Raw genomic sequence first — 26,900 nt, 5'->3', positions numbered from 1 at the left:
AACAGGAAGGTTCTAAATATTTAATAGAAACACAGTAAAACGGTGATTGCTACAAATAGGGACAGGCTGATAAGACATAGCATAGAGATATGTGAATTAATACCAATCTACAAAACTATCATTTCTAACACACTTTTATTGTTGTTACAAGGACACAATAAAATCATTGTGTTATTGCTATATATTAACGAATTTTTCCAATCATTGGAATTAATAAAAGATAGGATCATATCAAACACTTTTAGTTCCACCTAAATAATTATTGTAAAAAATAAAACATGTAGGTTTAAATTAACATTTGGTTTTTAGGATCGGTAGCTGGTGGTTCCATAAATTGTCATTTTCATTAAAAATATCTAATTTGTTTCGTCCATATTAATTATATTAAATTTATGTTAAATTAATTATATTGTAACTATGGTAAATATTTTATCAGAAGAGTTTTTTATTCATTTCTGTGAAAAGGCCTTCTGTTAAATAGACCTACATTCTTCTCCCCTGGGTAAATGAACTTTCAGGACAAAGGGGTCTTAAATCTTCAGAAAACACTGCATTGTAATGAATAAGCTTCCACCATGTAATGGTATTTACGCCACACTACATTATTTTGATTAACTTTCCACGGAAGGATTTAGTCCAGAAAACAGCTGTTTGCCGCCAGCTTATTCAAATGGGGTTTCATTGCGTAATACTGTTCTGCAATGAGTTTTACCGGACACCAATCAGCTGATTATCCTGTATTTTCGTGGCAATTAGTGGTTATAAACAAAAACATAACCTCTCTCAGCGGTTATGACTAGTGATTATTAGTCCATTAGTTGGTGGAAATATATAAGGATTTGTACGGATTAAGTAGTATGGCGTAAACTATCGTACGTAACTCGTCCAAAATGTGTGTACCGGACTCGTATGGTAATCTCGTACTCGACTTCGTCTCGCACGGGAACGACCACACTCGTCCGGTAAACACTTATTTTCAGGACTAGTAACGTAATATACTATTATGGTTATACCATCACAGGTGAAGCCGCAGGTACAAAAAAGTTTCATATAGTCACGTGTTTTATTGACAGCTGTTCACAATTGTATAGTATTACAAAGCTTACGGTATTTGGTCCAAAAATATTTTTAAAAATCTGAAAGTTGTGACGTAATACAAGAGAAAATGTTTTAATTTTCCTTTGACATAAATTTTCTACGACGTCTCTATAAAAACTTGTTTTCCTCGTACATAAACATTGAGTAACAACAATTAAACAATTAACCTCAAACAATGAAGTTAATTGAAAAATACCCCGAAGGGTTGTCGCCGTTCATTACATTCATTTCAGCCTGATCACTTTTGCGGCAACAAATAATTAGTTGGTAAACAACAAGCTTAGAGGCTTATAAGGGTATTCTAGCTGATTTGTGTTACATCAGTTAGTTATACGTTTAAATAATATACTGTACAGGGTGTTTTTTTTTAAACTTGCATCTTTATTTATGTAAAAACCGCAATAGATAGAAATATGCAGTTTGCGGGAATCATCTATTGACGTAGGGGGACCAATTGTTTTGAATTCAACGTTACATTCACATTCCCCCCCCTTTCCCCCTACCCCCAACTAAATTTTTTTAAATAGCAAGGTACCCCTTGTGACATATCAAATAAAAGAGCATGAAAAAAGAAAATGTTTGATGAAAAAAAATTGAAAATCGGTTCATAAATTTGTGAGATAATATCCCCCTCACCCCCCGGAACTTAATTTTTTTTTAATAGCAAAGTACCCCTTGTGACATATCAAATGAAAGAGCATGAAAAAAGAAAAATTTTGGCGAAATTTATTTTTTATTTGATATGTCACAAGGGCGGGTACCTTGCTATTAAAAAACAAGTTATGGGTAGGGGAAAAGGGGGGTGATTATCTCACAAATTCATGAACTGATTTTAAATTTTTTTCACCAAAAATTTTCTTTTTTCATGCTCTTTCATTTGATATGTCACAAGGGGTACTTTGCTATTAAAAAAAAATTAAGTTCCGGGGGGGTGAGGGGGGGAATATCTCACAAATTTATGAACCGATTTTCACTTTTTTTCATCAAACATTTTCTTTTTTTATGCTCTTTTATTTGATATGTCACAAGGGGTACCTTGCTATTTAAAAAAATTAAGTTCGGGGTAGGGGGAAAGGGGGGGGAATGTGAATGTAACGTTGAATTCAAAACAATTGGTCCCCCTACGTCAATAGATGATTCCCGCAAACTGCATATTTCTATCTATTGCGGTTTTTACATAAATAAAGATGCAAGTTTTTAAAAAAACACCATGTATATGTTAACCACGTAGATATAACGCAGTACATTCATAGATGATTATCCTATTTTGATGTTGTGTAGACGTTTGATTCATAAAATTATAAATGACAAGCTCTAAATGATATGGTTTACTAATGGTTTAATTGTTGATATTAACCTGAATAAGGGGACAGGGGACAGCAAAATCTGTGTTGGGACCTAAAATATGCTTCACTAGTTGAAGTTGTTCGAATTAGTTTTTTCAATTTGTGGTAAAGAGTCTCCTTTAACATTGGGTTTAAGGTTTAAAGTAAATAAAAATTATACATGTCTTCAATTTAAAATCAAAGACTTTTAATTTCCATCAAGGAGGCTTTTGACACGGTATTTACAATAGACCGTGCAGTTGTACACGCTAAACATTTCGAAACGTGTAAAAAATAAAAAAATAAGGTTTTTTTACATTTCTCTGACCGGTTGGACATCATGATTTACTGAAATTCAAGAATAATTTAATTAAATTAAAACAGATAAGTTTTGGGGTTCATGGTACGATTTCGGTTATTTACCTAATTATATTGCACTATAGTACTCTTACAGTTCGTAAAGAGTTAAAGTACTTAACCAGGTGAACTTAAACTCTTGGTAACTATGACTGTTTTACATAAATGTATTTATGGGTAGTTATTTACTCTAAATTACTTAAAACAAATAAGGTTTTACGGTTGTATTTTCAATCTCGAATTGGCCAGAACCCATATTCTGTACATATTGACCAAACGACCATTGCGGGGTGAACAGCGGTTTTGTTTGGTTTGTGCGCGTCGATTATTTAAACAGACGAAATAATAGATATTACGTTATGGGTACTGTATATTATATACCTTTAAACTCAAATAGAATAAATCGCAATGAGGGTCAGTATAATGAATTGGCAGTATTGAATAGGGCACTATCGTTATTTAGATAGATTTTTATTATAATCTAAATTTTTTATTTACGTAATTTGTTCTCGTAGTTTTGTTTATGGAAATGATATTTGTTATTTTGTAATAACTCAATGGTATTTTTCACCATAAATTTAAAAAATAGAAGAAGCATTCATGTATGTACTGTATGAGTAAAAATGCTTTTTTTGCACCTGCATTTAAGCGTACTATGCTAGGTTAACGACCAATAATTATTCCAACGATACCTTTAAACAATTGCAAATATGTTCAAATAGTAGTGTAATGCCATTTCGTTTACCAAAATACTCGTACCTCAAATTAACAATTCAACAGGGACCAATTATTCAGAATCCTTGTTGGCTAAGGGATAGAGAGAGTGATATTATGTAATTTGCGTGTGAATATGAAATTAAATTATGTATATTTACATAATAGGTGAAACATGGGATTTCATCTATAAGTTAAATATTTAATACGTTAGGTTTAACTTTAGGACTTCTCTTTAATGGATTTATAATTGTTGCCGAATGTAATTTTAATTTGACTTCCGTCAAGTGTATGTAGTATGGAATACAGTGTTGGTATTTTACCAACTTTCTTGTGAATATATTAGTTTTAAAATTATTATTGTTAATTTTTCCTGTGTGACCTAAATGATAACAACAAAAGTATCAAGAGAATACGCAAAGTAAATCCTAACAAAGGAGAAAACATGGCAACATCAGTTCACTCTAACGTCACCAACGTGAAATAGGATTTAGACTTTACCGTAAAATGTAAAACTTTTAAACTTGCAGGCTTTTTAATTCGGATGTTATTTTTAAATAAAAAAAACTCGAAGTTTTTAAGGGAGAGCAAACCAAGCCTTCCCAATAATTATAAATATGGTGGGGATCAAATTAGTCCCTGTCGTATACGGGGGACTACACAGTCCACTAAGCCAATACGTTAACCAACCCGTATGGTTTATATACTATTCAGTGGTTAAGGTTTTATGGAATTATGAAGTATTAAAGTATAAACTTTAATCCTATTTAACGCTCAAACAATTAATTTATGTTCGAAAAATATTATTTGCAGAAATTTAGGACTAGGGTCGAGATAATTTTCTTGGTTTTATATTGCTTTGCTCTGAGGCAGGGAATGAACGAATTGCAGTGTTGCGATTATTATTTCAGTCTATTCTACTGGAATAACCAATTTATAATTTACTTAAATTATTTCAAGAAAGACAATCGGGTTGTTCCAAGTACAGTTTATTAAAATTGAAATTCAAAACAGAGAAAGGAATATGTAAATAAATGTATGAGTCAAGTGTTGTCACTGTTGTAATTTTTTATCGTTAAAACTGAAAATATGTTACGTAGTTAGAGTTTTTTACTAAAAAGGAAGTTTTTTTAATATCACCATCAGAATTAAATTTTGCTATTAAATCACTGTCAAACTATCATTCAGAGCCATTTCCTTCAATCATCGAGCCAAGGTATAAAAAAAAAAAAAAAAAAAAAAAAACATAAAGTTTATAATAATACAAATTCTCAAATTAAGTAGTATGCATAAAAGGAAATGCACCTTTTGACTAAACCGTAAAGAAAACCAGTCAAACTAAATATTTCATTTTTAAGGCATCTTACATTCATCTATGCAGTTTTTAATCATAAATTAGATGTATACTCGTTTATAAATAAATGAAAATGCGGTCTTCTAAAATGTTTCTTTTGGTGTCACATAATCTTTCACACCCTATTCTTATACATTTACATGATTTTACTTAGCAAACGCAAGTCATGGGAGTATTTCGGAAAACTATAAAAATACATTTCCAACTTCAACTCGGAACCCTCAAATTTAATATTGATATAAGGCAGCATTTTCAATATCGACGGCAATATACCGTTTTACAACTTCCAAGGATGGTGTTTTATGTTGTAAGTATATACGTGTTATAAACTTCGGCTGTCAAATGAACTACTTTCCGATTCGTGTCCATGTGTTACTTCTATTTTAGATGGAAAATCTAACAACGCCTTTTATACAATAAAATTTAACGTGTAGACATTAAATACGTGTATATAGATTGAATTAGTTTTCAATTATGTTGACTGTTTTCCTAAAGTTCATTCATTGGATATTACAATGGATATTGTATTCAATACCAGATTTCATAACTAATTGAACCTTATGTTGTTAACAGAGGCTGACAATAGGTTTAGAAATAAACTCGAAATATACCTACACATTTTCTTTTTAAATTGTGTATACATTTATTTATACTAGTGATCGTCCTGTGGTCGAAACTCGACCAAAAATAATTAATGTACAGACTTCTCTATTTTCTCCCCACACTGTAAATAAAACATGTGATTGGAATTTCTTCCATTTGTTTTGATTTTCTGTTTACATTTTGTTGTTATTTCGTCACCATCATGGCAACACATATGGTCCATGTTAATTTTTTGAAGTTTTCAAATTAATTTTTTGTGCTTATTTGTTAGCCTATTTTAACTTTTAAAGGCATTCTGCACATCTACAGAAAAATATCTTTCAAACAGTATGCGTAGATGTTCCCTGCGATGCACAGGAACTGAGAAAAAAGGTTTTAAAGAAACATGCTTGCCTATTAATATATAGATAGATGATAAGTAGCCAACAAATCAAGATAAACATAATTGAACCTTGTAAATGTAACGCGTTGTTTTCCACTGAAAGTTATTATAAAATAACCTGTTATGCATAACAACATGTGTGATTATTGTTAGTAAATTGATTTTCTCGCGTAGCATTAACACACTTTTAAGGAGAATAGAGACATTTTACTCACTAAATACCACAAAGGAACGCAGGTGCCGTTGTCAGATCAGTTTGAATATTATTTATTTACTGAAGTAGAAATAACCACCTGATAACAACTTTGTCAACTCAACCCTTACGATTAGTTGCTAAAGATACTGTTATTACTGAATATCACTACGCACATCATACCATCCAACATAAATCTTTATTACTTTTATGAGTTAGAAAACTATAGTTCTTCTGCAAGCAATGGACGAATAAAAGTCGGTAAATATCTTACGTGATATATTTTCTAAAAACTTGTGATCACTCCTAATGAAACATGTGGATGAATTACATGATATAAGGACATAGAGGGCAAATCCATTAAAATAGATAAACGGGGTGGCCAACATAAGTGTGAAGTGGTCAAATATGAATCAAATGAATAAACAACATAAGTTTGAAGAAGATTGACTTAGATTATATCATAATTAATAAATTAGTGATGTCGCCAAAGAAAGATCCCTTCTTACACGCAGCGCTCTGTTAAGGGAAGCTGCAGTATGTAAACATATTATTTTATACTTGTTTTAGACAAATAAAAGAAGTATACGCAAGTGTTATTTTTCTATTCAAACTAAAATAGTTGAACATATTAGAAAAAAAAAACTATATTGCATATGTGTCATTAGTGTAACTTATTTAATCTTCCTACTGTTGTTTAATTTCTTTAAAATGTTTCCCACTTAAAATAGAGTCACAAAAATTTTTTATACATAATATCTACGAGTTAGATTGTTTTAAATTCTCAATTAGTACGTAATTTTATACTAATCAAATGTAGCAACGGTATACTTTTGCATGTGAGAAAATCTGTTAACCAAAATCATACAAGAACTAAGTTTAAAAAACTATCATGCAAAATCATTCGATATTTAAAATGAAGACATTTTTGAACAAATTTATTGAGACGTTTTTGTTTGAAACTCCTTTACCAAATTTCTAAATATACTTAAAAAATAAGTCGAAAACGTTCAATGTACCCTCAGTACAATGTTGTAGCTTTTATCATTATTTCTTTGCGATGGTCTGGACAGTTTAAAGGGCCCTGCAGTCAATGCTTGATAGATGGTCCTCAAAGGCAAAGAGGAAAATCGAAACGATTTATATTTCCTTAGGAGATTCGTGTTTTAGGATTATATTTTAATTTATGATTTAAAATAAAATACCGAGCTTTTTTGTCATACAAAATCCATGACATAGAGTATCTGTGTTGTCGTTTTAAATTGATTAAAACTCTTAAACATATACTAATCTTGGTTATAAGTTAAAAAAATATTCTATGTTTTGATTGAGAGTGTCATAATATCATTTCTAAATCAACACAATATCCATACTGGTAGTAATATTTGTTTAAAGAGTTAGTAATATTTTTTCCAATAAACTGTTTGAGGAGAATTAATCTTGATTGATATGTATTAGCATTTTGCCAGAACAAATCTGTACTTAGTTATTAAAATTTTTTAACCACACTCTAAATAATTTAAATACTAAATATATGTTCGATCGATAAAATATTAAAATAAATCAACTAATTAGGTACCAACAAAATTTTAAAAATTTAAATTTATAAACCCAGAAAGTGTAAGTGGTAGGACGAAGAATTTATTGAAACACAAAATATAAAACCTGTAATAGAAAGTGTAAGAAACTGGTTTTTAAATAGTAAATGTTATTACATTAAGTCTGCAAATGTCAAATTTATATCTCCCAACGGAACCATCTTAGTGCACGAGGGTACGTGGTTGGGTTCGGTTGTCAAATAAACTAGTTACTCATGTCCCTTCATGTATAATACGACTCTGCGACTAAATTTCATATCACTTTGCTCAATAAACCATTTAAATAGCTTAATACGTACGCTAATATATTATAATTCCGAGTTTTTATTTAGTTTGTATTTTATGTAATTATGGTGGAATAAATCATTATTTCATTATTTCATATAGTTTCTGCTGTAAAATTTCAATAGTACACGCTTAAGATTCCGTACTTTTACGTTGCTATATTGAAAAGGTGATTCTATAAAAAGTTGTAGGAATCAATGGAGGTAAAACGTCATTTTACTTAGTTTGCAAAACTATTTTAAGTAGGGTTATACTTTTTCGTATAAAAGTGGTTTCTCAATTTGGCACACCTATAATGATTTAGGTCCAAGCCTTATCAAAAAGCTAGAGCAGTTTTATATCAGTTCATAGCTAATAGCTATTTATTTGCACTGTAAAAGTCTTCCAACATTTCATGAGTGCCAATTGCACTGTAATTATATCAAAGTGGAGGCCTTGCACCAGCGCAGTGGCCAAACAGTATGCAATTAAGGACGCAGTACACATCTTTCCTGTTTCCGGTTCGGATCTGAATATGATGTTTGGAATTGAAGGAAATACATTCTTACAATTACCTGAGCCATTTTAATAATCATAACAATATTAGTATAAACATTTTATATGAGAAAGTGCCTGTTTAACCGCATTTTAGTACCTACATTTATTGTATTTAAGAACTTATTAATTTACTCAAAACAGAATGACTTTCCCCTCAATTTCGGAACTATAATGGTTTAAAAGTCATAGTTACGTATGAGTGCAAATATTACGTGATAAGAAAAAAATATACATATTTATAAATAGTTTATTATGTAAAAATATAACAGAAAAGAGTTGTGTAAAAGCACCATTAAACGTAGTTAGAGTGTTTTACAGATATAGATCTTCATTTAGCATAAGGTCACAACTGTCTTTTTGTCGTCTGAAGTCAATAGCGATTACCTGCTTAAAGCCTGCTGCTGATGGCCTATTGTCTGACAAACAATGGAGGTCTACTAATAGCAAAAGAGTTTAGGGTTATAAGTACTAGGCATACTCTATATCACTGAGTAGAAAAAAGTATGACGTTTTATTTTTCACCTTTGTTAAGTGATGGGAATTATGGCAATGATGGAAATCTCATTTAAAGTAACAATGATCGTTTAAGTTGTTAAATGTCTTAACACAAAAGATAGTGTAAGGACATAAAACATTATTTGGATAGTATATATACGTCTATAGATAATTAAACGTAATTAAGACTAATTGTTTAGCAAGGAATAATTTAAGCTTACTTGATTAGCACTAATTATTCACTTCTTTCTCCTAACCTGGCTAATAATGGTAAAGCAATATGTATCAGTAAGACACGAAATTATTACACTATAATATAGTAACTTATATTTTACCACGACTATTCATGTAAATTTGTAGTTTTTATATCTGAAAAAAATGTGGTTTTGTCAGTTTACAATCTTAACCATTAATAAGTTAAACATCAATTATACATTAAGTATTCAATATTAGAAATATTCACCTTACCTAAGAGATGCATTTAAAATTAAAAATCTTTTTTTACGGTTAGGAAATGCCCATCTCATGTTTCTATGTAAAGAACATGAAAAATATTAGTTTAAAGTATAATTTTTTTTCTTTAAAGATTAGAAGCTATATTGTGTGGATAATATATAAAAGTTTAAGGAAAGCGTTTTGTATCTGGCTACGTTTACTGTCAACATATTCCTTTTATACTCCAACCTGCTGATGGCTATAAATCACCTTACTGCCCTATAGGAATTTAATATTAGATAATATTTCCATAGCAAAATGCTCAACAAAGCAAAACGTAATATTGTATAAAGATTCAAAATTACAGCTCTAAATATATTTTTTTAACAAGTAAAAATAAGGTTGGATTTTAATTGCATATTTTTAAACTAACTATGTAAAAGTGAAACATGTAAGTGAAGGTAAAGATCTTATAGACCTTAGCATTGTACCCATAGTGTAATGTTTTCAATCACAACTTTAGCAGAATGCCTTCCTCAGAAAGTTTAGAGATTACATTAGCCCTTAGAACAATGTAGATACAAATATAGGTTCTAACTTTTTATTTATGACACACTGCCATACTTTTTGAATACTTTACTTCGTGTGACATGTTTATGTAATATTATGCCTCTAATTTGTTTATATGAAAGCCAATGAGGCATGTATTTAAGTATTAAAACTTAGACTGTATTACTAAAATAAAAAAAAATATCTTACCTATATAAATGGTGAAATGACAGCCCAGTTACACTTAAAAATCATTTTATTATTTTTTCCTTTTTTATTATTTTTTATACAAAAGGAACCTATAATATCTTTACGGAAACTATCAAAGCTATGTTTGTTGATAACAAAAGGAGTAAACGAATTGACAATATATACTAAAGATATCTGTATTTAATATGTTTTATTGAAACTCTTACGAATTTACGGTAGACGAGTAACCACTGAAGATTTAAACATAAAATGGCCCTCCATATTTTATAAGATGGAATGTAATTCTCGTGGCTGGGATGAGAAGCTCGGTGGTATTCAATCTGCGGGTGAATATTGGGGTATCAAAGAGCAGCCCCGAGCATTTACATGATATGTAGAATTTCGCAATTCTATTCCTCGTGAACCTAGTTGAGCCACATCTTACCTATGATTAAAATACATTTTACGTTACCTTACGTCATGAAAAAAAAAACGATTTGGAAATTGAATTTACGTACTAATACCTTTTTAACCATTGTCCAAACAAACTTTAATACTTACTTTATAAATTTTACTAAATAGCGAGCATACGGAGGTATGGAGATGAGTGGCGTGATCATGTAGTCTTGTTAGTGACTAAGGCCGACATGTTCCTTAGACAGGACTGTTAAGTAATAGCATTGACTTTATATCTACTAAAGTCAATGGTACTAGCCCGTACCGGCAATAGACACTAAGGGACCGACAGTTATAGTGGAATCCAAATCAAATCTTTGCCTTGTAATTTTTTCGAATAGGTCTAATTATCAGGATCGTATTGTGGATAGTCATAGTACTCCCTATTGCGGACGTTAATAATAATATTTAATACATTAAACACGATCAGTGTGAATTTTTAGGTATGTAAAGCCATGTTATCTTAAGCTATGTTAAATTTAAAGATACATCTGGATAAATTTATAATCGTTTGCATGAGATTAATTTTATATCCAAGTACATACGGCCCCCATATTGGTTAACATGTTACGGAAACTATTGGAGAAAAAACTATAGGAAATTAATTGTGAAACCTTTTGCAACTAAACATTTAAAATTTTAGATAAGAATAACTATCATTTTAAGGTTTGAGTATACCAATATATTTTATAGAAATCTAAAAAAAAGTTGGATGTTGAAAAGGGAAAAAGTGAAAAAAGTTATATATTTTGTCCGAGTTTCTGTTAGATTTACACAACCCAACAAGTTTAATAAAACAGTTTTCTACGTAATTGTTATTTAGTTTCACAAGTGTGTATACAAACTATACAACAAGACACATTTTTGTATGCCGTCACAACCAGAAGAGATGGTAGAGCGTCTATTTAGGATGGAGAGTGCTTCACTTTTGCTGACGAAGCTTGATTGGCACTGCCTTTGAGTCGACTTGTCTTGAATTGTAAATTCTAAACACCAAACTTGAAAAATATTCTGACACCTTAGAGTACGAAGATCATTCCTTGATTTGTTTTATGAAAGGCTAATTTCAATAACGCCACACGTTTGTGGTTTCAAATGGTTTTTTATCTGCGGAACTATACTTTCAGAATTGTAGGGTTTATAAACATCTGCTATACCCAATGTTAAGTTTTTACCATCTTTTATTCAATTTGCAAATTCATAATTTCAGAATAAATTTTTACCAACTGTACGCTTTGAAAAATTTACAGAATTATCCTAAGAGTCTGCTTAGTAGTTATAACGATGATTGAACTCGTTTGTATGAAGGGCTATTTTAAATTTAAAGAATTTTGAAATGGATTTGAATTAACGAGTTCAAAAGTCTATTAAAAAACCGATTCCTTTCCTCAATAGTCATCCGTTGATCTATTTTAATTACTCAATGCTGCAAAAATAAAAATGGTTTTTACCATTTAAATGAAAAATACAAATTTTATGAAATATTTTAAATTTCTTTTACTGAAAAGCTCCAAATCGTCCGCAGTAACTCTTGGCTTTTAATTAACGCTGGGAATTCAAGTGAGGAAAATGCACGATTCATTGCGAGAAATTCAACTCTGCAAGACAGGGAATTTGTATGCTAATTTGGAAAACTTAGTAGGTCAAAACACAACATGTGAAGCATATAATAATGTATATGAATAAGTCATGCTTCAAAATAACAAAAAAAATAGTTACATATAGATAAGAGTTACTGTTACATATAGATAAGTTATTGCAAGATTCCGGAAATCGTTCATTTTTATAATTTCAAGATTACTATCCAATATTAAAAATACCCCCTGCATTAAAATTAAAAATCACAGAGTCAATAATATACATTCTAAACATCCCTGAGTCATAATTGCCACAAAAATCACTGATATAAAAATGTTATATACTTTAATGAATATTTTCAAAAATAAATCAGCGTTAAATATATTTAACTAATATTTTTTTAAGAAAACAATTATTTGAGTACAGCCACTATTATCAATTACATTGAATTATGTTACAAACATGAAAAGTGGTCCAAATACGTTTGTTTATGGAAATACCATAAATGAAAATTACTCCTGGACTAAATATGTCAATACCTTGTTGGAAGGGATCGAGATGGGTTAATAAATCTACGTATGAAAAAATGTCCCAGTGCGGTTAAATAATAAAAATAAGCTGTAGCGTCAAAGCATTGACTATACTGTGTTATTTAGTCAATGGCTTTGTAAAGAGTTACTGGGTATTTACAATCATTTTAACACATTACTCTACAGAATATTGTGTTAAATAGATTGCAATGTCAGAAGAAAATCTTAACTGTAATCATTGTCTAAATACCTACATTCCTATGGTCACCATTTTAGAATGAAGTGTTAAAGGTATGTATATCAAATTAAAGGTCTTTGTTAGTAAAACGGTGCCACAAACCCAACCTTAAACGGACAACCGAGTCAAAAATTACAGCTCAAAGATTCCTTTAATTTGTAATGCTACTATTATTAATTAAAGTTAATATAATAAGATTTTTATATTTTAACATTTAAATTATGGGTTGCCCGATTCATGATGGTTTTCATAGTTGTTATGTTAGAATAATAAATATCAGACTAATGTAATTTTCACATCGAAGGCAAAAGACAGATTTACAACTTCCAGGGGTGGAGTTTTATGCTGTACGCATACCTGCAGTAAACTTCAATGAGAAATAATCTACTTTCTGTTGTCCATCCATATGTTGCAAACAGATTTTTCGGCACTCAACATTTGTATAAAAAAGCAGGTACTATGTCAACAACTAAAAAAGTCCCTTAAACTTAGCAATTTTAGGACATGATTGCTTTTAACATAGTTTTTGTTATGTCAGAATTGATTTAAAACTACCTGATATTGCTAGAAAAAGTGAAAGCATACAGTAATACCAAACAATTACACAGCGAAAGCAGTCACTTATAGTTGAATAAGAAATAAAATAAATGGGAACACTTTAAAATAAAACCATTCTCGTTTTTGTTTAGCAGCTGTGTGGCTGAATCTAAGCAACAAAATTTAGAGTAATATCAACACGTAAACCATAAAAATACCATCGCTGCAGCAAACCTCCAGATTAAGCGAATTTCCATTTACCTGGCTGGATTTATACTAAAATATTCTCTAAACATTTTCAGATTTATTTCCTATTTATTTAACATTAATTCTTAACGAGTACCTACGTTTGCTGTTACAGGGACGATATTGAGATGTGTTTTTTTATTGCAATTTCGAAAGCTTAGTATTAAATAAACCAAATTTTAAAATATGGTTTGAATATATCCATAAACAAGCAAACTACAACAGTTTATTTATTCTCTATAAGAATAACATGGGACTTTATAGCTTAAAATTCGTTTAACTATCTCCGTCACCGTTGGGCATACAACAATGCTTCAATATAAAAAAATATTTCTTTTTTTTAGCTCTACAAAATAGTTTGGAGAGAAAATTAAGAAATTTTGTGTTTTCAGGGTCAAAAATGGGAAAATCAATTTCTACCCAATAAAACCCCCCATAAACCCCCGTTCCCATAGTCCGATTACGCTGGTTCGCGAACTCGTTAATACACGTAGCTTTACACGTTCGTACCAACATAAAAATCTAATCATTGTTGCTCGAGTTATCGAGCTGACGGAAATATATATAAATAAATATATATGTACATATGAATTTGAACGGATGGTGTTTTTGGCCTCTGGGGACCTCAAAACAAAAAAATAAATCGGTCCCGGGTCCAAGTCTTACCATGAGACCTACGGTAATAGCTTATTCCCTATATGGGAAATTCGCTAAAACACAAATAAACTCAGAGCCGGTCGTGTATCATTTCAGTCGAGGTGTTATTTATTTATTGGAGCAGAAATTATGGCCTGAAAATAATCTTGTTTACATCAAACCTATGTTATTGCCACTGGATTCATTATGGGTTGTGTGTTGCATGTTCACAACGATCTAAGGCTTATTATCATTTCAGAAAGTACAAAATATTATATTCTTAAAACTGATACACTTACCAACCAACTATTAAAATTACACATCATGTAACAAGTATTTTGAATGAATTAATTGTACAAATTATTAGAAGTATGGAAAAAATAGGAGTTTAAAGGTTGGAAGAATTGTTATTGAAATATAATCTGCTTCTGTACTTTTTTAAATAATGAATCTTTAAATTAAATCGAATATTTTTGAGATTTATTTGTATATCATTTTATTTTATTTACTATTAAATCTTTAACGTTTTTATGGGTCCTGATGAATATAGTTGTTTTCACATCAATCCTATGTATTGAATAAAAATATTCAGTGTATATAGGATGTCATGAGTAAAGCTGCAAAGGTTAGTCTAATATAGTTTCAGTTCATTAAACTTACTCTGTAACAAGCAAACATTTATCCGGAACGACAACAGATTTATATTTGACAGCCCAATTTCCCTCCCATATAACTGGAATAGCAATATTTGGACTTCGCTCCATGGATTATCTTGCGGGCAATTATTGGTTTTATCTTAGCCAAATTAATATTTTTGTTAGTTTTAGAGATTATTATGTATTACAAACTTTTAGATGGAATCCGTTGAAATAGTCAATTTAACAGTTTTGTGGGTTCACATAAATTAGGAGTTCAAAATTCGTAAATACAAATCAACAATAAATTAAGTTATAATTTAGGTAAAATAAAAAATACGTTTTAAATGCATTTACTAGTTTATTGCTAATCATTTTATGTAATTGAATACTTTATAAAAGCAGAGCAAAACACATTCTAACTTGGTGAGTAAATTGTTAATTTAATTAAAAGCTAGTTAAATTTTAATTTTTATAAATTGTTTTCTAGACTGCAAAAATGTCATATTATTTGTGCTGGTGTAGGTTAAAAGTAAATATTTCTCACTTTTAATTTGAGTTTATGGTTTTAATTCTCATTTACTTTTGTCGGTAAGTTACCATTTATAAAGGTTTTCATAACATTGTGGATGGTTAAATTCATAAAGCTAACTAAACCACACTTATAATCTGTGGTAACAGCAAAATGAAAATTATGGTAAAAGCCTTCAGCGATAAGGGTAGATAAAGTGCATGTTAGTTTAAATTTAATAATGTACCAACTTTAAATTGAACCATAGACTCTGATTGATTGTGGTCCTTTTGCAGGACTGTTTCTAGCCAGGCAGGGCATTTTATTTTATATGTAGTACGGGAGGATACATAAAATATTTAGTCCGTAAGTAAAATATTAAGTTGTACATAAAATGATTAATATATAAATTTATATCCCCGTATTTATGGTAATAATATGTACATAATACTACACAGAAACAGGTACTTCTCCATGCGTATTGATAGGCTGGAAAGTTGCTCTTTGCCATGACTACACACACACACGGAAAAGTAACGTATTGTACTTTTACGGTACCTAGTCAGCTGATGAAATAAAAAGCTAATTGCAGCGGCCTATTTTATTTTCTGAAACATACAAATGTTATGACTTATGTTATGTCTTAAATAAATTATTTTACGAGTTTAAAATGTACTACTTTTTCTGTGTAGTATGATAAGTATCGTACATTGCTCGCACGGTAAAACACCACTTACCGGGCTAGTAGCATAATGTACTATTTACTAAGACAGTCGAGAAATATATTATTATTAATGAATTAATCCGTCGGCTTACTGTGGCAGTCACGTGACGTATCGTACAGGGTTGGCACCACTGCGTGGTAGTCACGTGACGTATCGTACAGGGTTGGCACCACTGCGTGGTAGTCACGTGACGTATCGTACAGGGTTGGCACCACTGCGTGGTAGTCACGTGACGTGTCGTACAGGGTTGGCACCACTGCGTGGTAGTCACGTGACGTATCGTACAGGGTTGGCACCACTGCGTGGTAGTCACGTGACGTGTCGTACAGGGTTGGCACCACTGCGTGGTAGTCACGTGACGTGTCGTACAGGGTTGGCACCACTGCGTGGTAGTCACGTGACGTATCGTACAGGGTTGGCACCACTGCGTGGTAGTCACGTGACGTATCGTACAGGGTTGGCACCACTGCGTGGTAGTCACGTGACATATCGTACAGGGTTGGCACTACTGTGGTAGTCACGTGACGTATCGTGCAGGGTTGGCACTACTGTGGTAGTCACGTGACGTATCGTACAGGGTTGGCACTACTGTGGTAGTCACGTGACGTAACGTACAGGGTTGGCACTACTGTGGTAGTCACGTGACGTAACGTACAGGGTTGGCACCACTGCGTGGTAGTCACGTGACGTATCGTACAGGGTTGGCACCACTGCGTGGTAGTCACGTGACGTATCGTACAGGGTTGGCACCACTGCGTGGTAGTCACGTGACGTATCGTACAGGGTTGGCACCACTGCGTGGTAGTCACGTGACGTATCGTACAGGGTTGGCACCACTGCGTGGTAGTCACGTGACGTATCGTACAGGGTTGGCACCACTGCGTGGCCAACAAAAGTGTGTAACTCAACGTACAAAAGTGACTCAATTGCAGGAAAATGAATAGCTTGGTGACGTCATTATAAGTAAGAGCCCTTCACGCAGCGCTTGGGTAGTGAAGGCGGAACTTTGTAGAACTATTCCATCCCTGTGTAAGATTTGCCTAAGCTTGGGTTTGCCTGCTACTGTAAATCCTACAATGTTTCAAGTTAATTCTTTTTTATCTGTAAATCTAAAACTTTACGTCAGCTAATTCCTATTGATGTTCGATTTAATAAATATTAACTTTTATTATTACTTTCTAAAAATTGACATAGTTTTTACATTAAACTATAGGTTACTATAAAACAAAGTGACCTAATGTTGTTTACGTCGTATTGTAAAAACTCATATATGTGAATTTCATATAAAAGACAACAATTAAAAGTAAAGTAAATGAGATACAATATACATACAGGTTAAACTTAAATAAAAAACAATTAATGTCTTGATAACTTTTGATTTATGCAATTTTACTAATTAATGTTAGTATTTAAACATTTTTATCATTCAGGTTAACTATATATTTCTTCAATGAATAAGAGTAGAATAAGGGATTTTTGGATTTTAAAAATTATAAAATATTGCTTAACTAACAGAAAGAAAATCCTGTGGCTTACAACCAAAAACAAATTACATTCTCAGGTAATTCTTCAAACAAGTATTATAATTATCTTAAAACACAAACAATAAATACACAACTCGTTAAAAGGTATAGGCAAAATAAATATTTATATAAATACATTTACACAATTTTACGATTTTGATATTTCACTTACGTATATTCGAAATTAAAATGATGTAAAAATATTTTAATAACATAGTGTATAGTTTATAACTAATACAGTTTTAACGAATTTTAAAAAAAAGCTTATTGCTTTGTTTAGACTTAAAAAATGCAGTCTTAATGTTAAAATTTTAATTCCCAAATAATAATCGTCTTCTTGTACAATGTTTTATTAATGCTATCATAAATTTTAAGCATTACATATCTCTCCAGCTGCAAGATTTAGATAAGACAGAAATAATATTTGGTTAAGGGTGTAACTCCGACACAGACCCCTAACAATAATATTGCAGAAGAGAGAGAATGGGATTGTCAAATAAATCGGTTTTATCACAAATAAACTCTATGATAATTAATGCAGCAAAATATTACAACACATATGTCAGAGATCATCTGATTACGAAGTTAACTAACAAATACTGACCGAAATTTATCGGTTATCGATTTACCGTTTTATCGATGCTGATGCAACGTGTACGCCTTGAAACGAAAGAAACCCGATATTTAATGTAGAACTTATAAAACGAGTTAGAAACCCTGTTTTAACAGTTTAACATTGCTTCATATCGCTATCGAATGACAGTTTTACAGCTCACAAAGGAACCATTTTATTACTTGGAAGTACGTGGATGCCACTGTTGTCTCTGATATCCATATATTCTTCGTTATGCTTCTCATCACGTAATTTTCGTTTAATTTTTAAATAAATATTTATATTTATTTACGAACATGTATATCGCTTAAAAAACAGTGTGCATGGTGTAAGTTACCTTTTAGGGCTTCTACCAATTTAAATTAGTTTAATCGTTTACAAATAAGTTTAAAATATTTGTATATGCCTTTACTGTACTTCTAAAGCGAATTTTCCCATAGGGAAGGAAGTAGCTATAACCGTAGGTGGCACGGTAAGACCTGGAAATACTTATTCATTATGATGTCCCTAGAGGCCAAAAAAACCATTCGTTCAAATTTGTATATATGTATATATATACGTCCGTGAACGCGATAACTTGAGTAATTTTTTTCAGATTTTTGTGGATTTTTTTAAGGTGTAAGGTGGGTTAAACGTCAAAGTGTTTACAAACCAGCATGTTCGGACCATAAGAACTGGGTTTTACGGAGGGTTTTATGGGGTAAAAATTGGTTTTTCTCATTTTTGACCCTCAAAACATAAAATTTCCCAATACATCTCTATACCATTTTAAAGAGCTTAAAAAAAGTTATTGAGTATTCCAAAATGTGTTCGTACCGTAATTCTTCACGAGGAACATGAAAAAATGCAAATTTGTAATTCCTATGTTATTCTTATAGAGAATATTGTAAAATATTGTAGTTTGCTTGTTTATGGAAATATTTTTATGCAGGTCTGCTGCGGCGGGGGTATTTATTATAATTTAGATTAATAAGCTACAAAAACCTAAGCAATGTTCTAAGAGTTTTAATTTCTATAATGGTAAATGATTAAATAAATATACGATTAAACCATAAATGCTAATTTTACAGAATTTCCGTACACTAAAACCGTATAAAACTGGTTTGATTTTTTGTCAGGAATGAAGCTTCAACATAGCTTCAGGTCACAGATGTCTTTTTGTCGCTGACGTCGATACCGTAGCTATTATCTGCTTAAAACCTGCCGTTGATGGTCTATTGTCCGACCAACAATGGGTTTCACTATTAGCAACAGTTTTAATGGCTTGAAATTTATTTCGTCATTTTCATTCCATACTAAATAATGATTATTAATGTTAATTGAAAATGTTTACTATTTTTGTTTCTTAAATTCTTTAAAAAATTTTATTATTTAGAATTATCTGTTTGTTTTTTGGTTAAATATAGTAAGGCCATATATTTACAGTTATAAAAAATTGTGTTAGCATAAAATATATTTTGTCAAGCGTAGTTAAAAGTAGTCTCTTAATGAGTGTTAATTAATGCTTGACTGAAACTCACTGATTGCCCGGAAACCAATTACTTGGATTTAACCTGAATGATGACGGTTATTAACTGTCTGTAGAACCATGAACACACAAAGTTGTGACAATTTGAATTTCAAATATTACTGTTTTTTATATGAGCCTTTTTCAAAATATATATAATAGTCTAATATTTTATATAGGGTATATTTTATGAGAGGGTGTAATTTTTTTGCACAGGCATACACTATAATATCAATCCAAAACGTCTATGTAGTGAATAAAAAATTTCAAAAAAAAATTATATAGCTAAATACATAAATTACTCAAAACTACCTATTATTTAACGAATAATCATAAAAGTGGTATGGTGGTATTAGCTCAATAAGTAGTTTTATCTGATCAATTATCACATAGAAGAATACCACTAAATTATTTTTGATGCACTTTTTTAAAGAAGTAGTTTCTATGGTAAAATTTTAAATTTTTAGACTATTTGTATAAGTTGATACACTTTTGTATTGTTATTATGATAAACAAAACGAATACGATATATTATTACGAGGAAAACATAAGAAAGATAATAGTGTTATTTCAATATTATATTTTTTGAATAAAATGTTTACACTAAAATAGTTTTACTATTAAAATGTCTTGTTTAATCAATAAAGTTTCAATAAACATTAAAAATGCAATATTAAAAGTTTAGGGTAATGTTAGGTTAATCACATATAAAACATACTATCTACCAATGCCCCACTAGAAAAACTAGTTTTTCTAATGGGGCATTGTGTCTACTGTGTAATATTGCTACTGTATTGATAAATTGGAAAACGCATTTTAAATGGCATTGAATAGTTTTAGAAAATGTATGTAACGTACTACCGAACTTTCTCAGATTATGCCAAGGAATTTCACCAATATTTTTAGAACCAGTAACCAATATTTTTTGAAAAGAAAACAGTGTAATTTTATAACCAACCGTTTAACAATACGTCTAATAAATACAATCTTAGCCACATCAGTGATTATATGTACCTATTATGTACCCGTTCTGTTCTAACAGACCTTTACGATTGGCAGTTGTAGATGCAACCCTAATAATAAACCACTGTATAAGGCTTACCAGTTTATACAAAAAAGGACATTCCTAAATATCTGTTTAATAATAAGTAGTATTAAAATTAAAGGCATACTATATACAAAATTTATAGCTGTTTTATAAACTATACTTATAGATCTTTTTTTCTTTTTTTTTTCTTTAGGGTGAGGAGGGAAAATGCTTTTACGCACACAGGTAGCCAGCCTGTAGTGTGAGACTCCTGAGTTTATCACAGACTACTCACTAAAAAACCCCCTCTACTCTGTTGGACACAGACCTGGAATTGTTTGTCACATTACTTCAAGTCAGGCCAACATGTGACCTAAGCCCACAGGGCTCGCACCGTTTCTGGCATTATTTATTTTTTGACCTACACCGCATCCCGGTCGAGGTCAAGCTTCTTGGCGCGGAGAACACCCTGGATGTAAAGTGACACACAGGTCCAATTGTCCTCACCCTCCATCATCATCGGTATGACCGTGTCCACCAACAGCAGTCCTACGAACTGTTGAGCCTCTAGGCGTATCCTTTCCCAATGCTGGCAGTGGAAGAAAGTGTGTTCCACGTCATCGGGAATGCCTGGGCAGTATATGCAATCGGGTGACACGGCTTTGCCCATCCTGAACAAGTACGACCGGAAAAAGCCGTGACCCGTCAGAAATTGGGTGAGGTAGAAGTTCACCTCTCCGCACCGCCGATTAACCCAAGGTTGGACCTGTTGTATCAGTCGCCTGGTCCAGAGCCCCCTTGTCTCCTGTTCCCAGCTCTCCTGCCACAGCTGGAAGGTCCGGGTGCGTTCCTCAATACTTGCCTGGTCCTCCCCACGGCGCTGATAAATTGCCTTCCTCTCCGCCGCCAAAAGTTTGACGGGGATGACTCCAGCAACCACCAGGACGGCGGGTTCGGACACTGTTCGATAGGCAGATGCTACCCTTAGTGCTGCCTGACGCTGCACTCGGGCGAGCCGCATCCTATATACCTCCTTATTGAGAGAGTCTGCCCAGACCTCCGCACCGTACAGGAGCACTGACTGGACCGCAGACATCAACAGCCTTCTGCGGCTGGACCGTGGACCTCCGACATTGGCCATTAACCGACTAAGGGAAGAAACCATTTTAGCGGCCTTGTCTGCCGTACGGGTGATCTGGTCTCGCCAGCTGAGCTTGCTGTCCACCATGACCCCAAGGTACTTTGCGGCACGAGTGGTTTGGACTTCAACGTTCCCCACCATCAAAGGCACGATGGTGTCAATCCTCTTTTTAGTCAGAATGACAATCTCAGTTTTGCTCAGAGCGAGCGAGAGACCATGTTCTGCCATCCATGCGTTAATGGTTCGCATGACTCGATTTAGTTTCAGCTGGGCAAGCTCAATGCTACGTGCAGCTATTAAAGCCGCAACGTCATCTGCATACCCAACTAGGACAGTTTCCTCAGGCATCTCGGATCTCAAGAGGCTGTCGTAGGCGACGTTCCAGAGGTCCGGGCCCAGTATGGATCCTTGAGCAGCACCAGAAGTTACATCCATCGTCCTGGATTTATCATACTTATAGATCTATGCGTGTACCTTTAGGATGTAATCAGTATGGCAAGACCCGATCTGGAAAGTCTATCTCAGTTATGCCTAATAAAAATACGTTTTATTTTAGTTTTTGTATCTACTTTGTTTTACCTAAAACTCGATCGAGAACTCCCATAACCTCGTTAATGTACAATTTATTGTAAATGCTTACTAAGCCTTAAGTAATAAAAGATTAAATAATTTACAATAATTTTTAAGTAGGGGGTAAATATCCTGCTGCTCAACCCCTAGTATTTCTTTTTAAATCCTTTTAATGCTTTTACTTCAAATGGTGAACATTCGAAGGTAGTTATTTTAAGCCAACTATGAATAGAGAAAAGTGTAGGATGAGTGGCGCGATCTTGTCGACTTGTTACTGACGAAGGCCGACATATTCCTTCGACACAGCTGTTCACAATTTGTGATCTCCTAGTGGCTGGATCTTTACTCAGGTAGCGCTTCTAATGGTTTAGTCGATACAATGAGGCTCGGAACTCATTAACTCCAGATTGAGGTTAGCCAGAAAAGAGATCTTTCCCGTCAAAACCTCAAACTCTCATCACTAGAATCCGTCAGACAATGATAACACATTTTATACATTTTGAATCAGTAGTGAATATTTTTTTATTATTCGGTCAACAACATTACGAGTTTTTCTTAATTGATTAGTTATCATAAATGTCTCGTCTTCGTGTTTGTGTCGTGTTTAAATGTGTATTTATTATTTTCGTGTAAAGTATATGACGCTCTTCGTATGACGAAAGAAAACTGTCCTTGTGCAGCCTGATGATGGTGTCACACAGACACCGAAACTAGTTGTGTTAACAACAAAATTGGATTGCTTAATAGCAGGTATTTAAACCTTGTCTAATATTATTTGGCAATCCGGAGGCTAACACCTAAAACACCTACGTTTTATTGTTGTTTCAAGGACGTAATAAAATAATAGTGTTATTTATATACATTAACGAATTTTGTCATAAATGGTGGTGAAGAAAAGATAGCATCGTGTCAAACATTTTTAGTTCAAATAATTGTAAAAAATAAAAAAATGAAAGTTTAAGTTAACATTTGGTTTTTAGGAACGATAGCTGGTGCATCCATAAACTGTCATCTTCATTAAAAATATCTAAATTGTTTCGTCCATATTAATTATAATAAATTGATGTTAAATTAATTATATTGTAACTATGGTAAATCTTTTATCAGAGGAGTTTTTTTATTCATTTCTGTGAAAAGGCCTTCTGTGAAATAGACCTACATTCTTCTCCCCTGGGTAAATGAACTTTCAGGACAAAGGGGTCTTAAAATCTTCAGAAAACACTGCATTGTAATGAATAAGCTTCCACCATGTAATGGTATTTATGGTTATACCATCGCAGGTGAAGCCGCAGGTACAAACAAGTTTCATATAGTCACGTGTTATATTGCCAGCTGTTCACCATTGTAAAGTATTATAAAACTTACGGTCTTCGGTTCAAAAATATTTTTTAAAATCTGAAAGTTGTGAGTAAATACATGAGAAAATGTGACTTTTGACATAAAGTTCCTACGACGTCTCTATAAAAAAACTGGTTTTCCTCGTACATAAACATTGAGTAACAACAATTAAACAATTAACCTCAAACAACGAAGTTAATTGAAAAATACCCCGAAGGGTTGTCGCCGTTCATTACATTCATTTCAGCCTGATCACTTTTGCGGCAACAGATAATTAGTTAGTAAACAACATGCTTAGAGGCTTATAAGGGTATTCTAGCTGATTTGTGTTACATCAGTTAGTTATACGTTTAAATAATATATGTGTTAACCACGTAGATATAACGCAGTACATTCATAGATGATTATCCTATTTTGATATTTATGTACACGTTTAAATGATATGGTTTATTAATGGTTTAATTGTTGATATTAACCTGAATATGGGGACAGGGGACAGAAAAATCTGTGTTGGGACCTAAAATATGCTTCACTAGTTGAAGTTGTTCGAAATAGTTTTTTTTTCAATTTGTGGTAAAGAGTCTCCTTCAATGTTGGGTTTAAGGTTTAAATCAAATATTATACATGTCTTCAATTTAAAATCAAAGACTTTTAATTTCCATCAAAGAGGCTTTTTGCATACGGTATTTGCAATAGACTGTGCAGTTGTACACGCTAAACATTTTGAAACGTGTAAAAAATTGAAAATACTACGACTTTTTTAGCTTTCTCTTTTCGGTTGGACATCATGATTTACTGAAATTCAAGAATAATTAAATTAAATTAAAACAGATAACTTTTAGGGGTTCATGCTACGAATCCGGTTATTTACCTAAATATATTGCACTGTAGTACTCGTACAGTTCGAAAAGAGTTAAACGACTTAACCAAGTGAACTCAAACTCTTGGTAACTATGACTGTTTTACATAAATGTATTTATGGCTAGCTATTTACTGTAAATAAATATGAACAAATAAGGTTTTACGGTTGTATTTTCAATCTCGAATTGACCAGAACCCATATTCTGTGCATATTGACCGAACGACCATTGCGGGGTTGAACAGCGGTTTTGTTTGGTTTGTGTGTGTCGTTTATTTAAACAGACGAAATAATAGATATTACGTCATGGGTATATACCTTTTAAACTCAAATTGAATAAATCGCAATGAGGGTCAGTATAATGAATTGGCAATAGCATTAGGGCACTATCGTTATTTAAATAGATTTTTACTATAATATAAATTATTTATTTACGTAATTGTAGTCGTAATTTTGTTTATGGAAATGATATTTGTTATTTTGTAATGATTCAATGGTATTTTTCACCATTAATAAAAATAAAAAAAAAAAGCATTCATATATGTACTGTATGAGTAAAAATGCATTTTTTCACTTTTAAAACGATGACAACATGGCACAACCTCAGACCTTTTGGCAATTATACATGAACAACTAGAAACCACTAATATATCTAGGCGAATAATGTGATTGATTGTCTTACATGCAACATCATTTTCTTATTAACGTTTAATCTAAACTTGACTTAATTAAAAAGCGTAGAAAAAAAAATATATATCTATTAGACAAATGTTTTGGATTACGGTCGAGGCTCTGTCCAATTTTTATATACTTTCAAGGTAAACCGAATAAGTGAGAGTAATATTAAGTTCGCACCATTATCTTAGGTCGTTCAAAAAATCTTAGAATTGTGTCATTTATGAAAAAAAGTTTTCATGCCGTCCACATTTCACAGCAGTGTACTGAAAAAGGTGTATGAACTATAAACTATATATTAAACTATTAATGATTAATATAATTCAATATGGCCAAAATTTGTTAACCTTCATTCGATTACTAATACAATTTAAGTTCACGTTGCCTATTGTTCATGAAGTATTTCCTATGAACTATAATTATCTGATAATTTATCTTTTAGTTGATTCAGTTATAAGACAAAAAACAGGCTTTTTACTATATCTTGCTTGGAAACTATATAAGACTAGTTTATCCACAACAAAACTCAACCGTACTGCTTAAACGAATAAGCTGACTTCACTGAATAAACTAGATTAACTGTCTGAGCTACCAGGTGTAGGTGGATTAAAAACGGTAATTTATTTCATACAATTTCCTATCTTAAAAAACACATGAACCCCAACTGTAAATACAAAGTTGAACTTGCCTACCTTAGTATCGTTGGTGAGCATTTTGAGCTGATAATCCCCCAGAATCTTCCTCTGGTTGATATGTTTGATGGCCAGCAGCGCAGCGGCCAGCTCGCTCCGCCCCTCCGGCCTGTCGACTCCCCCCACCGTAAGCTCAAACAACCCCAGGATCGTGACGACTCTCGCATGGGACCGGTGGAGGTCGCTTCTGACTCGGTAAAACGGCAACGCTCCTACCCCATCACTCTGCCACTCGGCATACGTCCGTGTAGTCGAACAATTCGTGCACTCAGTATTGTTCAGAAACTCAAACTCCGGATCGGTGGTCTTCGCGGGGGCCATGGTCGAGAACTTGGGTAGGGGGAGCGCGAGGGAGAGGGGGGGACGGATGACGGCCGAGATACTTCTGAGGAGAAGAAGAAGTGTGACCAGCTGCAATGTCTGCATAACCAGGCTCAACTGGACATCCTCGTCACCCCCTGGAACATGACAAGACATCTTATGCAGAAGTTTAGATAGCATCCAAGTAATAGTGAGTGTAATATTTCGATTTTTTACCTGAATACACGTTATGATATCACTGGGATAAGGTCAAGTTTGAAAATGATGACAATTTTTTATTGAGTAGATTTAGTTTGTGTTAACAAATGTTATGTCCTTTGTTTAAAGTTCATTGTTGGTGATGGTGAGTTAATGTTATTAAAAAGAATTATTGCGGACATTTTCCATCACGAACGTTTCGGGATCTGGAATCTGATCCCGTCCTCAGG

At 32.5% G+C, this 26,900-nt stretch overlaps 1 protein-coding gene across 1 annotated transcript in view; it reads right to left on the bottom strand.

Moving 5' to 3' along the window:
• LOC128985293 (gamma-aminobutyric acid type B receptor subunit 2-like) overlaps positions 1 to 26,628 on the bottom strand; it is a 116,123-nt gene extending 89,495 nt beyond the window's left edge. Inside the window, exon 1 of the mRNA XM_054404683.1 lies at positions 26,152 to 26,628. Coding sequence (XP_054260658.1) covers positions 26,152 to 26,628 — 477 coding nt within the window. The remainder of the gene's footprint in view (positions 1 to 26,151) is intronic.
• Between the last annotated feature and the right edge of the window lie 272 nt (positions 26,629 to 26,900).

This window comes from Macrosteles quadrilineatus, unplaced genomic scaffold (genome assembly GCF_028750875.1).
Source record: "Macrosteles quadrilineatus isolate MER2022 unplaced genomic scaffold, UCM_ALF_1.0 Scaffold_2__2_contigs__length_208266976, whole genome shotgun sequence".
NCBI classification, from domain to species: domain Eukaryota; kingdom Metazoa; phylum Arthropoda; class Insecta; order Hemiptera; family Cicadellidae; genus Macrosteles; species Macrosteles quadrilineatus.
This window is presented reverse-complemented; position numbering and strand designations above follow the sequence as displayed.